We start from the raw sequence: 16,574 nt of genomic DNA, 5'->3' as shown, positions 1-16,574 counted from the left end.
ATCAATTAATAGAAGAAAGAATATCTATGTAACTACAGAATGTATAAGGAACTTAAGCAATATCAATAAGATTGTTGGATGTGAGGTCCGCCAGTGATGCAAAACACATCCAACAATTTTAACTGCAAACACGGCTAATACAAGGAGCTGCAAATCAAAAGATGGATAATATCAATAAGATAAACATAAATGAATAAAATGGAGGAGTGTGAGGGAACATACAGTACATGCAGTCTTTGAGAGTGTGGTGCATTTTAAAAGGTAAAAATGGTTTTTTTTTATACCCTACTGAAATACTCTTTCAAAAGGCAACTCATTGAAATTTTCATAATTCCAATTGTATCTAATAAGTGATTTCGTGTAATACATTAAATTTCATAAAATTTATGATTTCATTTATTTACTTGTATGTCATATTTGCCCAATATATGCTAGCATTATTTTGCATTCACTAATTAATAAAAATTAGGTTGGCATTGTTATTTTTCACTATTTTCTATATGTGATGTATATGTTATGTAAAATCTTTTATATTATATACGCCAGTTTGGGCATAAAACATGAAAGGTTTTGTATATAGTTATTCATAATAACCTGAACTTTTAATTGTTAATTTTATAAATTTGTGCTATAGTTTTGTTACCTTCATTGTTAAGAACATATAAATAGGGGGAGCAGAAGGCTCAGAAAAGCTCAGTTGGAGACAGCTCACGGACGTGACCACTGTGTCGCATGTCATTATAATAATGTAATTGTTGTAGTATGGTTTTGTGACTATGCAGCCTGTTATGTGGAGGGGGCTCCCACCAAGAAGAAGCGGTGCAGCTTGTTATTAATAAACCGCTATAAAACAACTTGGCACCTGGATTATTTCATGGAATTCATGTAACTACGTCCAGTTAGCAGATGAAATGGACTGGGACGACGACTTCAGCAGCAACGGCAGGAAGCAGATTACCCTGAGTTACACCAAACTAAGATATGTATAAGCAATGAACTAAACTAAACTGCACAACTAATTACTAGTAATGTTTGGAAAATGTTCACGCAGTAAATATATGTATTTGTCTCACAGTTATCTTTGAGTGATGGAAGCCAACTGATCAATAAGATATCCCCATGATCACACGTTCTTGGTGTCTTTGGAAGACAAGTATTACAACAAACTTTTCAAATTCTCTGTTTAATCAAATAATCTTTCAATGTTGTATTTTTGCCACAATTCCAGTCTCTCCGCACCGTGCCCCCCCCCCCCCCCCCCCCCCCCAAAAAAAAAAAAAAAAAAAAAAAAAAAAAAAAAAAAAAAAACTATCATTACAAATACACAAATACAAAGGCACAAACAGGAAAACCATTAACATTATACTCAAAACTGTGACTACATAAGAGTTTGCATTAAATAAACGAACCAAGTAAAATAACAACAGTATTTGATGAGACAACTACATGAGGTATTCAACATGGGAAGTAATACAAGTACCAGGTAAAAGAAAGCCTTAACAATTGAAACTATAGTCCATATGGATTACACAGACAACTTCAATAAAATAAAAGAGCTTAATGAATATAGGAAAATGGGAATATTTAGGAACACACAGTGTGGGAAGTAATGAAAAACAGAGATAATTATATGAAGTTTCAGAGAGGGGAAGTATTGAGCTGGTCTGGTCATTTAGGATTAGATCTGGACTGTGAGCTACGGAAATGTTTGTTAATTTCCAGGGCTTCCAGCAGGTTGAGTTTATGGCCTTTGTTTGCTAAGCAAAGGACATGGGACACTGGCTGGTAGTTGTGACCTTCACTCAGTACATGCTCAGCAAATGTGGAGTTAGAATTCTGCAACCTCCAGCTGCGTTCATGTTCAGCCAGCCTAGTTGATATGTCTCTGCCTGACTGACCAATGTAAAACTTTTCACAATCAGAATAGATAATTTTGTATATCCCACTGTTGGCTAATAACTGGATCTTATCTTTGCTATTGAAAATATACTGGGCTGTTGTGTTCTTAACATATAAGGAAAGCCTATACTTGCAGGCTTTCACTGTTTTGGCTACAATCTGTGATACCTCTCCTAGATATGGTAAAGTACACCATTTCTTGCAGACAGTGGATGGAGAAGCAGACGGGGCAAAGAGGAGGGGTATAATTTTCCATTTTTGTTTCCTATGCAAGACTTGGTCAACAAGGACTGGACTGTAGCCACTGACTGTGGCAATAAATTTTTATTGTATCTAACTCTTGTTTTAAAATCATCTCTGGACATGGGGACAGATATGAGATGGTGTACCATTGAGTGGAAAGCTGCATGTTTGTGAGCTATGGGGTGTTGTGAGCAAGAAGGTATTACTGTGTCTGTAGTTGTAGTTTTTCTATAAATTTTGAAATAATGTGTGTGTGTCAGTGGTGAGATCTAAGAATCTGCCAATCTTCACTGTTATTTTTACGTCGACTATTTAACAAAAATGTGTTGAGTTGTCTTGTAGTACCAGTCCAGATACACAGGACATCATCCACTTACCTAAACCAGTATTTGAAATTTGCACCCAAAGGTTCTGTTTTCAAAAAAAAAATTGTTCAAAATGGCCCATAAATATTTCAGCCAACAGCAAACTAAGAGGGGAACCCATAGCTAAGCCATCTAATTGTTTCTGAAGAGTCCCTTGGAAATGGAAATAGTTCTGTGCCAAGCATGTCTGAGTGGCCAGTCTCAAGTCATTCAATTTCACAGGATTGACATTAGATTTGAGCATCAGCTCTGTCAGAATATCAATGCAATCCACTACTGGTATGTTGGAAAACAAACTGCAGACATCAAAAAATACTAATTTATCAATTGTAGTCATTCAAGAATTTCTGTGTAAATTCTAGAACCCCTCACCCTTCTACCGTCTCGAACACACGATTTTATGGATATGAGCATGGGATAGTAGAATCCTACCTACTGCGCATCACATTTGTGTGTGCAGGTTTAAAATCAGTTGCGAGAAGAAAGTAGATGCAGCAGATAAAAGTCACCAACAAGTACCTGTCGGGCAATCCATAGTGTGTTCTAGCAGGTGTGTAAGGAAGAACCATGGAGTTTATATGCAGCTCTGTGCTTATTGGGTCATTGACTATTGTTATTAAAACAAAGACAGTTGAAAAAGAACTCCTGAAAAGTCTTGATGTCACCTTGCTATAGGCAAGACTTATTTTCTGATTTATATTAAGAAAAGTTATGGTATAAAAGCCAACTTTCTTTTAACTGTAATTTGATTTGTTTCTGACATTTGACTGTACAAGGGACTTACTAGAAGTTATATATTTATGTTGAAAGTGAGAGTTTTATTGTGTATGGCAGTCAAATACATCGTTAATTGACAAAAAGCAAAGTTTGTATGTCTACTTATTTCATAAGAAGAAAGAGCCTAAAAATTCCTGTACCTAGTATTATTCGACGGAGAATAAATCAAGATGGTTTCCAGCAGCCGGCTATCCAGTAAAGAAGAGTGACTGCAAATTTCAAGTAAGTCACCTCATAAAGAAGTGGAAGGTGGTTGGGGGAAATAAACTGAACTAACTCAGATTCACACACATACCGGTACTTTAAGTCAGAAATGTTAGAAACTATGTGAGACAGATACACCATTTATCTTATTTACTAGGTCCACAGAGTTTGAAATACCATGCTTTGGTTTGAATGCAGTATTGTTCTTAATTAAGGCATCCAGTTTCCTAGCTAGTTTGTGAGATGGAGCAGTGAATGATGATACAACTGGACGAATAGGAACATCTTGTTTATGCAGTTTAGGAAGCCCATACATTTTAGGAGGCACTGTGTTCATATTAGTTAACTGTTTTGCTCCAAAATCAGAGAATATCAAATGAACAGATTGCATATTTAAAATCCTCTCTGAATAATTTGGTATGGTCTTTAGGAAGGACTTGGAAGCATGTGGTATTCAGGAAATTGTTAACTTTATCCACATAACTATGTTTGTTCAAATGTACAATACTGTTGTCTTTGGTTCAAATGGCTCTGAGCACTATGGGACTCAACATCTTAGGTCATAAGTCCCCTAGAACTTAGAACTATTTAAACCTAACTAACCTAAAGACATCACACACACCCATGCCCGAGGCAGGATTCGAACCTGCGACCGCAGCAGTCCTGCGGTTCCGGACTTTTGTCTTTATCAGATTTTGTGGCATGATATCTTGCTGCTGTAATTTCTGTTTTAAGGACTTGAGGGTGTGAAAGTCAATAGCCCATGGGATGTTACACTCGAATCTGGTTTCTTTCTTTAGTGAATTGGTAACTAAATATTTTGCAGTAGTGTCTTTCATGAGAACACATTCAGTATGTACTTTCATAACATCCATTTGTTTTTCTGATGGAGGGTGGGGAGGAGCATACGTAAAACCTCTCTCAACAACTTTTTGTTATTTGGCGAGAGAACCAAATTCGACAGGTTAATTACATGTTGAGGTTAGAGGTGCACTCACATTCCTAATCACAGATAATTTCCTGTTCTGCCGCAAAAATACATCATGAGTAAGATCACTAACACTTTGACGAACTTCACGATCAGAAATGTCAAACTCACAGGAGTGTTCCTATTTAGAGGTGAAGTTTTTTTCGTGTCTACTCAATTTTTATTTATTTACTGTTCAATTTTTTTCCTTTTCATTGTGTTACCACCACACTATCAAATGTGTTACTTACTGTATGTTTCTGCTTCAATCTAGACATGTAACTTCGTTTCCAATGTTGTTTAAGAACGTTGTGACTTGTTTGGTGACAATACTCAGTAAACATCTGAAGATGGCCTTGTAAGCTGAAACCAGGTCAACAAAATAAAAGTAATGCTGTAGAACAAAAGCAAACTAGTGTTTTTCATTTATTTTAATGTTGTTCTACCAAGAACCAACAGATGATTCAGTTAACATGACAAAAATTAGAACACAACAGCAATATGCAATCACAATTTGAAATGTCATTCTTATTTCTATGAAATACCAAATTTCAAAATTGATATTTTCCCTGAAGGCATAGAATTCTTCAGTAGAGTTTCACATGGAAATCATTATTTCTGACAATCAGGTTCTAAACTGACACTGTTTATTGGAAAGCAGTAACAAATTCATGTATAAATTGAGTACATCTTGAATGAAAACTGAAACAAGAGGATTATTATGTATTTCTCCAACATTTTTAAACCAACTTTCACAGGGAAAATGTATTCAAGAGTGAAAAAAGATCAACGAAATTTTTGTAGATGATTCATTAGAGTACCTTTATTTTAATGTAATGATCCTCATTTGATAATGGACAACATGTGACCTTTGCAGAGATTCAAAAGCTGATCACTGTATTCAGGAAATAAGTCTACAACAATATGCAACATTTTCCGGAATTGTAGGTCAAGAAAATGGCAACCTGAAGCATTAAAATTTTCAAAAGCATTCTTTGGCAGTTCTTCATCATTTGCTGATTGCATCAAATCTTTATAGCAATAACATGATAAGTACCCTGCACAAATAAAATTGGATTAAAATTTTAGAAGTGGATTACTGTTTTCATATGCAAGAGAAACAAATAAATTGAACATTACAGATTAACCTTCTTGTTTCATTTTTTATTCAAAACATTCTGAATTTGTGCATGTATTTATTGCTGTTTCCAACAAATATTTATTTAGCTTTTATGCTTCACAAAAAAATATAATATTTGTTTTGGATTGTGGAGATATTTCACACTTCCTGTCATAGCTTCACAGGAACTATCACAAACAATACAAAACCATGACATACCTTCATTATTGGTACTGACAAATACTACTGATGCAAATGAAAGTATTCTGCTCCTCTTAAATGAATTCCTCAATGTTACAAAAACATTTACTTTTAAGAAACTCCTTCAATGGCTTTGCAAACCAGCTTCCACTTGAGCTTTATACTTTATTTGGAAGTTCGTCATAAAAACTGATCTCCATGTAAAAGGGGATGTTGTCTGATCCTTTTGTGTTATGCCTTTCCAAATGATAACCACAGTCTCACTTGTTATTGTAAATGTGCACATCTCTACTTAGACTACTGGACTGTTTGTAAATTAAAATTTGATGAACTTCTATAAACATATATTGACAGCAATGTTATTATATAGCTAACTTTGAAAATATCAATATAATGGAAGGAAACATTCCACGTGGGAAAAATTATATATAAAAACAAAGATGAGGTGACTTACCGAACAAAAGCGCTGGCAGGTCGATAGACAGTCTATCGACCTGCCAGCGCTTTTGTTCGGTAAGTCACCTCATCTTTGTTTTTATATATAACTTTGAAAATATCTTTGCAAGACTCATTAAACTGAAATTGACATAATCCTCACTGCCTTTTTTGAAGGATAAATGCCCTATTTATATGCCTGGCAGCTGCACACCCCTTACTTCAGCTCCATATGTGATGTATGGATACAGAAAATCAAAGTAAATCATTTTATTTTCACCTAATTCAGAACTTCTGACATTGTCATCACTGGTTTTTTTTTTTTTTTTTTTTTTTTAATTTTTGGCATAATATATCAATGTGATTCTCCAAAGAGAGACACTCATCTAAGACTACACCAAAGAAGACAGTTATATCACGCCATTTTATTTCTGTAATCTCCTCAGACACAACATTCCATTGCGATCCATAAGGTTGGGGGTGTATTTGAAAGTTCATTAGACTTGTTTTATTAATGTTTTGAGCTTACAAAATTGTTTTGGAAATAATCCTTCAAGGCCAAGATCCAGAACAATTAAGGGCTAGATCATTCTCTTTGGTGTGATCATAGGACATGATGCTCTGAAATAGTAATTTCCATGGGAAAACTGCACAGGATAATAGTAGATCTATGGGAAAAATAGAAATTGTGGAACTGTAATGTCTTGCACAAATAGTAATAATCTTTTAAATAGTGGTTAACCAAAATAACGATCTCTTTTGAATACTGGGGTTTAAAAGCCACTTATTTTTGTAGCAATGTTTTTTTTTATTCCCATCCCTCAATAGCCCCATATACCACTTAACCATAAACCCAACAGTGATAAAAAAAGCTACATGTTTTATAAACAAGCTACTAAACAATGACATCATGCTAGGAGATGCTTCTTAAACCAACAATGTGAAGAGATGAAGATACTTAAACTCAGAAGTAATTTTCTGGTAATAACATTTAGCAATGACTTTGAGCCAATCAGACGACATAAAACTAGAGATTGTGCATAGTGCAAACTGTTCAGTCATTGTGCTAACTTTTGTAGTGTTACCACAATTATTCATTGAAATCTAGCACTTCAAAATTTGTCAAAATTTTTGAAACTTCACATCAACATTTTGTCACCCCTCACTTATGACTTACCTGATAACAAATGATTGGTATTTTGGGACTAGGAAATTTTACATCTTCCTTTGTTTAGCAAACAAGCACACAGAATCTGAACACAAAGCCTGAGATGGTTAACTAGGACCCCTAGGCCACTTCACACAAAATCAGTCAAGGGTGTGAGCTCAGCTGGTAAAGTATTTTGTCCACCAGGGACCACAACCAGAAGAACTTCTCACCATATTCCTTATAAATTATGAGGCCTGTTCAAAAAATTCTGGAACATTAGTAATTTCACACCAATGATTTGTTGGAGCGAAATGCAGTTGGCATCCCAGCTCAGGCCTGTGTTTAATGAGTAACTGCCAGAAATTTCATTGTTGCATGTCTGATAGTTATTGTTCAATGCTGTATTGAGTAGAACGTTGTGTTGCACAGTTTGTGAATTTAGAGATGGCAGAGTTAGAGAAGCAATGTGTCTGCATTAGGAAAATTTATTTATTTAGTGAAACTCAACAAAACCTTTACAGAAAAACACCAAATGGTGCAGGAAATCTATGGTGATGAGTGCTTAAGCCATATTTGGTGTTACGAATGGTTCACACAGTTTACAAATGGCTGGATGGAAGTTAAAGATGACCCTCATACATGATGTCTATCTACGACTCTTATGTCAGAAATATCAATGAAATTGTGGATACCAATCAAAGACTGATTGTCCAAGAGATTGCAGAATAATGTGATATTTCAGTCAGCACATGTTATAAAATCCTAAAACAGGATCTTGGAATGCATCGTGTTGCCAACAAGTTTGTCCCAAGGCTCATGAGTCATGATGAGATGTGGGTCTACTGTTATGATGTTGAAATCAAAGTTCAGTCTTCACAATGGGTCAGGAAAGGTTCTCTAAGACCAAATTAAGCTCATCATATTAGGTAAAATGTCAAATCTATGCTGATAGTTTTCTTTGACTTTGAAGGATTAGTTCACCATGAATTCATGCCACAAGAACAAACTGTTAACCAATGGTACTATCAGTATGTGCTGCAACGCTTGCGAGAAAATGTGAGAAGGAAATGGCCTGCAATGTGGCAAGACATTCATGGCTCTTGTATCATGATAATGCACCAGCACATTCATCCCTGTTGGCACATGACTATTGCACAAGAAACAAAATCACTATGCTGCCTCATTCTCTGCACTCTCCAGATCTGGATCCTGCAGACAATTTTTTTCTTTATTTCCAAAGTGGAAAACCCCAGGCTGTCCAGTATTCTGCCATCCTCTTCAGGTCTGCAAAGTTTACTCTTCCCTTTATGTCATCTATCATCTCAGTCTTCTCCCACAAACTGATCATTCCAAAGCATCTGCTAGCAAGCACTCCCTTCTCAATGAATGTACCAACCAGTTATTTTTCCTTTCTCTTACAACCTTCAGCAGACATCCTGTCTCACCAACCCTTTCCAGTACTCTTTCATTACTCACTCTTTCCATCCAGCTTATTCTCTTCAGTCTTCTCCACATCCACATCTCAAATGCTTCTAACCTTTTTTCATCCTCTCATCTTAGCGTCCATGTTTTTGCCCCATATAGTGCCACATTCCAGACAAAACATTTGCCAAGCCTTTTCCTTTATCTAATTTGCCACATAAGTCTCTCCTCCTTCTGTTGAATGCCTCCATCGCTATGGCAATTCAAGTTTTCACCTCCCGCTGACATCTCAAGTCTTCAGTTATTGTGCTTCCAAGATATTTAAATGCACTTACTTGGCTAATGGTAGAGTGTCCTATTTTCATATTGGACAGTCTGCGTCTTGTACTGATGGCCATACTCTTTGTTTTTGCTATGTTTATTTGCATCCCATATTCCACATAAGCTTCATTCAGATCTTTCAGCATGTTACTCACTGTCCGCTCACTTTCTGCCTCTAATACCATGTCATCAGCAAATCTTATAGATTCTATTCTCTTTCTACCAATAAATATTCCTCTTTTCACATCTAAGCCTTTCGCAATAATCTCTTCAAGGTATGTGTTAAACAACAGTGGGGAAAGGCAACAACCTTGTCTAACACCTCGTCAAATGCTGCTTCCTTCTGACATTTCATTTCCAATTCTTATCCTTACTTTCTGGTGTAAATATAGATTCTGTACCATCTTTCCAATCTACTCCTTTCCTCTTCAAAATATCCATCAGCTTGTTCCACTGAACTCTGTCAAAAGCCTTTTCTATATCTATAAAAACAGCAAAGGTTTCTCTACCCTTTTCCATACATCTCTCCCCTCTAGTTCTTAACAGGTCAATAGCATCTCTTGTTCCTTTTCTTCTAAATCCATACTGCTCCTATTCAATCCCTCTATCCAGCTTGCCATACAGCCTTCTATTAAACACTTTAGCTGCATGAGAAATTAGACTGATGGTCCGGTGCTCTTCACATTTTTAGTGTTTCTATTTGTCTCTACTGGTATCATAACCGTTGCAAGGAAGTCCTCAGGTCATTCCCCTATGTCGTATATCTCATTACAGAGGTAGACTATTTCTTTTCTAGCCTTGTTGCCCAGACCCTTCAACAGATCTGCTGGCAAATCATCAATTCCACATGCCTTCCTATTCTTCATCTCCTTCAGCGGCTTTTCTACTTCTGCTTCAAAGATGGTGAATCCCTTACCATCTTCATACACATCTTGCTCCTCTTCGGTCTTAATTTCGCTTTGTATTTCGTCCCCCTTATACAGACATTCAATATATTCTTGCCATCTATTCAAAATCTCCTGTGGTTCTTCTGCTAGAGTACCATCCGCACTTTCTATTTCCATGTTATTCCTCTTTCTTTTACATTCAAAAACTATCTCACTAGCCACTCTATACATCATTTCATACTTTCCCTCTTTCTCCATTTTCTCTATTTTATCACATTTCTGTTTCATCCATTTTTCCCTTGCTTCTTCAGTTTCTCTTCTTAATTCAGTGTTCAGTTTCCTGTACCTCTTTTTGCCTTCTTCAGTTTCTACATTTTTCCATTTTTTCAACATGTTTTCTGTTATCCATTCTTTCCTGGTACTTTGGGATACTCTAATTCCTAGTACTTCTTTGGCAAAGTCCATGAGTACTTCCCTCATTTTTATCCATTTGCCATTGACACTTTCATCAACACTACCTCTTTCCCATTTTTCCATAAATTTGTTTTCCAAATTCGATGCCTTTCCTACCTCTTTGAGTCTTTCTATGTTTAGTCTTTCTTTTGCTTTACCTCTCCAGACTTTTTTTCAACTTCACTAGTATTCCTCCCACTACTACATTGTGGTCTGAATTTATATCTGCTCCTGGATAAGCTTTGGCATTCTTCAAACAGTTCCTAAACCTTTTTTGTATCAGGATGTAGTCCAACTGATATCTTTCCTTTTCAAATTTGATATCCATGTGTAATGTCTTCTTTTGTGGTGTTCAAATAATGTGTTACCCACTGCTAATGAATTTTCCTTACAGAAACTAATTAGTCATTCACCTCTGTCATTTCTTATTCCTAATCCAAATTTTCCTACTGTATCTTCATCTCCTTCTTCACCCACCACTGCTTTCCAGTCCCACATTTCTATTTTCTTTCATGAGTTCTTGTATTTTCTCATAATATTCTTCCACTTCCTCATCTCTATGCTGGCTGGTTGGCATATACACATGTACTAACACCAAATCTTTTGAACTACCCTTCAGTCATACCATCATCAGTCTTCCATCAATACATTGTACCTTGATTACTTTATTTTTCAGATTTTGTCCTATCAATATTCCTACTCCGTTTTCACCACTCTTGATTTCCTCTAAGTAAAAGAGCTTATAATCTCCACTTTCTATCTCCCCATTCTCTCCCCATCTCATTTCACACAAACCAAGGGCATCTAATCTGTTCCTTTTCATCTCCTGTTTTGCATTCTCTAGCTTTCCTGCTTGCAGTAGTGTCCTCACATTCCATGTTCCAATCTGTATCTTTCCTCCCTTCACTGTCCCTTTCGTCCTTTCAAAAATGTCTACTCTCAACGTGTTCCCCTCCCGGAGATCCAAATGAGGGGAAGTTTTAACTCCGGAATCTTTCACATGGAGGGACATACCATGTACTGCTTGGGAATGTAATGTGATAGTTTCCCGTTACTTTCCACATAGGCAGTAGGTTGCCCAGCCTAAAATCAGCTGCTCACTATGAGTCAGACACTGTCTGTAGCCTCCCGTCTGGGGTACAGTCACTAATGGTACTCTTTTTGTACTCAAAGAGAAAAGGTTTGTCTTCTGCCAGCTTCACGTTCTGAAAGACTCTTTCTCCACTGTCACTGCCATTGAGGTCTTATATATATAACAGGAAATGACAGGAAAAGGACATGGTGAGGACATGTTTGGGATACGAAAGGGGGAGTGATAGGCCATTGAGGGGCACATTTTGTCTGGCTCCTCCTCTTTGGCCTGTCCGGCTTGGGTGACCCTTCTGGTAGCTAAGCTACCACCAGCATAGCCCTCTGGATCCAGAACACACAAACCTTCTCACCCACACGGTCAGTGATACATTAAGGCGGTGTCCCCTGAGAAGGGCAATTACAGACGAGGTAAAAGAAAATTCACAGATGGCGCTTCGAGTGATCCGGCAAGAGGTGTACCAAATGGTTCTGGAAGTGGAAACGGCATGATGAGCAGTGCAGCAATTGTGGAGGAGAATATTTCGAAGGAGACCATGCACAATAAGTAAAAGGTGAGAGCAGAAAAATTTTGTGTACAAAGCTCCAGTGCTTTTTTAACATCTCGTTTATGCTTTTACCACCAGTTATCATGTAATAATACATGAAAGTATAGCCTCAATAAAACTGGAACCAAGTGTTTCTCTAATTATGAAAAAGGCTAACATTTTGTTTTGTAAATATATATAAGCAAGACAACAACATGGCAAATGCAGGAAAATGAAAATTACAGTCAAATTATCTCTGTCTTACGTTTTGAGAACCACAAAAAGAGAAAGAAAATTACAAATTCCTTATAGGCACATGGCCTGGGCAGATCATATCAATATGATTTGCTCCAAAATAATCACTACTGAAAATGTCTCAGATAATAAATAATTTAGGAACAAGGTTTTAAATTGTAAGACATTTCCAGGGGCAGATGTGGACTCTGACCACAATCTATTGGTTATGACCTGTAGATTAAAACTGAAGAAACTGCAAAAAGGTGGGAATTTAAGGAGATGGGACCTGGATAAACTAAAAGAACCAGAGGTTGTACAGAGTTTCAGGGAGAGCATAAGGGAGCAATTGACAGGAATGGGCGAAAGAAATACAGTAGAAGAAGAATGGGTAGCTTTGAGGGATGAAGTAGTGAAGGCAGCAGAGGATCAAGTAGGTAAAAAGACGAGGGCTAGTAGAAATCCTTGGGTAACAGAAGAAATATTGAATTCAATTGATGAAAGGAGAAAATATAAAAATGCAGTAAATGAAGCAGGCAAAAAGGAATACAAACGTCTCAAAAATGAGATCGACAGGAAGTGCAAATTGGCTAAGCAGGGATGGCTAGAGGACAAATGTAAGGATGTAGAGGCTTATCTCACTAGGGGTAAGATAGATACTGCCTACAGGAAAATTAAAGAGACCTTTGGAGATAAGAGAACCACTTGTATGAACATCAAGAGCTCAGATGGAAACTCAGTTCTAAGCAAAGAAGGGAAAGCAGAAAGGTGGAAGGAGTATACAGAGGGTTTATACAAGGGAGATGCACTTGAGGACAATATTATGGAAATGGAAGAGGATGTAGATGAAGATGAAATGGGAGATATGATGCTGCGTGAAGAGTCTGACAGAGCACTGAAAGACCTGAGTCGAAACAAGGCCCCCGGAGTAGACAACATTCCATTGGAACTACTGACGGCCTTGGGAGAGCCAGTCCTGACAAAACTCTACCATCTGGTGAGCAAGATGTATGAGGCAGGCGAAATACCCACAGACTTGAAGAAGAATATAATAATTCCAATCCCAAAGAAACCAGGTGTTGACAGATGTGAAAATTACCGAACTATCAGTTTAATAAGTCACAGCTGCAAAATACTAATGCGAATTCTTTACAGACGAATGGAAAAACTAGTAGAAGCCGACCTCGGGGAAGATCAGTTTAGATTCCGTAGAAATGTTGGAACACGTGAGGCAATAATGACCCTACGACTTATCTTAGAAGCTAGATTAAGGAAGGGCAAACCTTCGTTCCTAGCATTTGTAGACTTAGAGAAAGCTTTTGACAATGTTGACTGGAATACTCTCTTTCAAATTCTGAAGGTGGCAGGAGTAAAATACAGGGAGCGAAAGGCTATTTACAATTTGTACAGAAACCAGATGGCAGTTATAAAGAGTCGAGGGACATGAAAGGGAAGCAGCGGTTGGGAAGGGAGTGAGACAGGGTTGTAGTCTCTCCCCGATGTTATTCAATCTCTATATTGAGCAAGCAGTGAAGGAAACAAAAGAAAAATTCGGAGTAGGGATTAAAATCCATGGAGAAGAAATAAAAACTTTGAGGTTCGGCGATGACATATTAATTCTGTCAGAGACAGCAAAGGACTTGGAAGAGCAGTTGAACAGAATGGATGGCGTCTTGAAAGGAGGCTATAAGATGAACATCAACAAAAGCAAAACGAGGATAATGGAATGTAGTTAAATTAAGTCGGGTGATGCTGAGGGAATTAGATTAGGAAATGAGACACTTAAAGTAGTAAAGGAGTTTTGCTATTTGGGGAGCAAAATAACTGATGATGGTCGAAGTAGAGAGGATATAAAATGTAGACTGGCAATGGCAAGGAAAGCGTTTCTGAAGAAGAGAAATTTGTTAACATCGAGTATAGATTTATGTGTCAGGAAGTAATTTCTGAAAGTATTTGTATGGAGTGTAGCCATGTATGGAAGTGAAACATGGACGATAAATAGTTTGGACAAGAAGAGAATAGAAGCTTTCGAAATGTGGTGCTACAGACGAATGCTGAAGATTAGATGGGTAGATCACATAACTAATGAGGAACTATTGAATAGGATTGTGGAGAAGAGAAGTTTGTGGCACAACTTGACCAGAAGAAGGGATCGGTTGGTAGGACATGTTCTGAGGCATCAAGGGTTCGCCAATTTAGTATTGGAGGGCAGTGTGGAGGGTAAAAATCGTAGAGGGAGACCAAGAGATGACTACACTAAGCAGATTCAGAAGGATGTAGGTTGCAGTAGGTACTGGGAGATGAAGAAGCTTGCACAGGATAGATTAGCATGGAGAGCTGCATCAAACCAGTCTCAGGACTGAAGACCACAACAACAACAACACAATAAATGTAGGTGAATGACTAACAAGGTACTATAAAGAATTCCATCCACATTTATGTCATTGCATTACGATATGGAAAATGCAGTTCATACTTGGATTGGTTAGTTCAGCTAAATGGGGGAAAGGAGGGGGGGGGGGGGGTCAAATGCATTAAAAACTTTCTCCCAAGACTACACTACATATTAGATCAAATTAGGAATGAAATATATTCATTGTGGCTGAGTAACTGTTAGATAATTTTGATATGGCATATTGGCTTATGCTATGCATCTCCATGTTGGAGGAAACAGTTCTGAATGGCTAATCTTCGTAAGTATAATGACAGAGGCAAATATGAAAATGAGCTCCACTTGTAAATGTACATTGCAAAATGTGAGTTTTGAATTGGTAGGATTTTATTTATTTCATGTCATCACTTCATTACTGTAATTAAAAATTAAGTTAGGTAGGTAGGTATCATTCTTCATGAAAAATGAAATAACTAATCACCCAGATTTTGTTGGTTTTTTGTATCCTTGACAAAATTAGTTTTTAATAATTGATGATGTTTTTGCTTCTTCATAGGTTATGATTTTTTTGTTGTATGCAATGTATACTTCTCAGTTACATTTTCTGTGTAACATCACCTCTCCTTCAGTCTACTCAGTGTTGTTTTACTAGTGAGATAGTGATCCATAATAAAACATGCTCTTCTGTATTTTGATGATGATACATCTACTGTTTAATACAAATGCTTCCTGGCCACCTTCCTAATGCCAGTATAGTTACTGGAGATGTAAGCACTGACTGCCACGGAGGAATTTTATATGTACCCACCTAAATTAATTATTAGAACCAGGCTTCAAAGAAAGACTTTGTTTTCCTTCATGACACTTGTTATTTTATGTTGTTTGAGGTATTCTGGACTGTGAGCTGTCAAAAATTTGCTGTCATACTTGGCTCAACTGCACTATATGATTAGGTAAGTACAGTAGCAGCAACACAGTCTGTATCCATTTCACTGACAGATCATTAAGAATAACACTACGTGATTAATATCACATACTGACAGTTGAGAAACATGTCTCATGGTCTTTAGCTGCTGTTTGTATAATAATTTTTCTGACATTTCACCAGCACAAGCTTCTGGCATTGTCAAAGGTTCATCTCTCATTGCTGGAAGCAGACGCAGTGGAGTGCAATCTTTTGAAAAATCATACAACAAATGTCAGCTGAAGCACCTGAGACACAAGTCAGCTGGCAATACACCAACAAATGATCATGGAAGCCTCAACAAGTTGGTTAAGCAAAAGTCTGAGCTATGATGTGCAAACTGACATTAATTGCTATGGTGTAGTAACAGCAAAAGAAGCATTAACTGGAAAAGATATTTCACTAGAACTTACACTCCCATTATTTTCTTGACACTATCCCAATGTCTTTTTCTCATAGCTGGATTCTTGAGATCTGACAACAGAGGCAAGGTTCGGCGAAATGCATCAACTCTCTGCCTAGTATTCTCCACAATCTCCCAGTTTTTATCCCGCAACTCCCTGGACAGCCTTGTAAGCTTCCGAAATAATGTTTGTGCCTGGTAAAAATTCAAATTTATTAAAATGCAATACTGATGACTTTAAGTGAATTAAACACACATACTAGTTAATCAATGAAATATGCTCATAATATTATCACAAACCACAATCAAACCCAAATCTGAAGGCAGGGTCATCAGTAAAGTACAACACTCACAACTGAAAGCACATTCATTAGAAACATGAACTTAAGAGCCAGAAGAGAACTGTTCTCGTGGATGGAGAGTGAAGCTATTTACACAAACATCGAATATTCCACAATGGTGGTATTTATACAAACACAGAATATTCCTGAATATATGAACATTACAAGCACAAGATATTT

At 37.1% G+C, this 16,574-nt stretch overlaps 1 protein-coding gene across 1 annotated transcript in view; it reads right to left on the bottom strand.

Annotated features, from left to right (window-relative positions):
- The window catches only part of LOC124802831 (dynein axonemal heavy chain 2), a 1,031,222-nt gene that overhangs the window by 678,127 nt on the left and 336,521 nt on the right, over nt 1-16,574 (bottom strand). The window contains 1 exon segment of the mRNA XM_047263843.1: nt 16,064-16,248. Coding sequence (XP_047119799.1) covers nt 16,064-16,248 — 185 coding nt within the window.

This window comes from Schistocerca piceifrons, chromosome 6, assembly GCF_021461385.2.
Source record: "Schistocerca piceifrons isolate TAMUIC-IGC-003096 chromosome 6, iqSchPice1.1, whole genome shotgun sequence".
Taxonomy (NCBI): Eukaryota; Metazoa; Arthropoda; class Insecta; order Orthoptera; family Acrididae; genus Schistocerca; species Schistocerca piceifrons.
The sequence above is the reverse complement of the archived record's forward strand: the minus strand, read 5'-3'. Positions and strand labels throughout refer to the sequence as shown.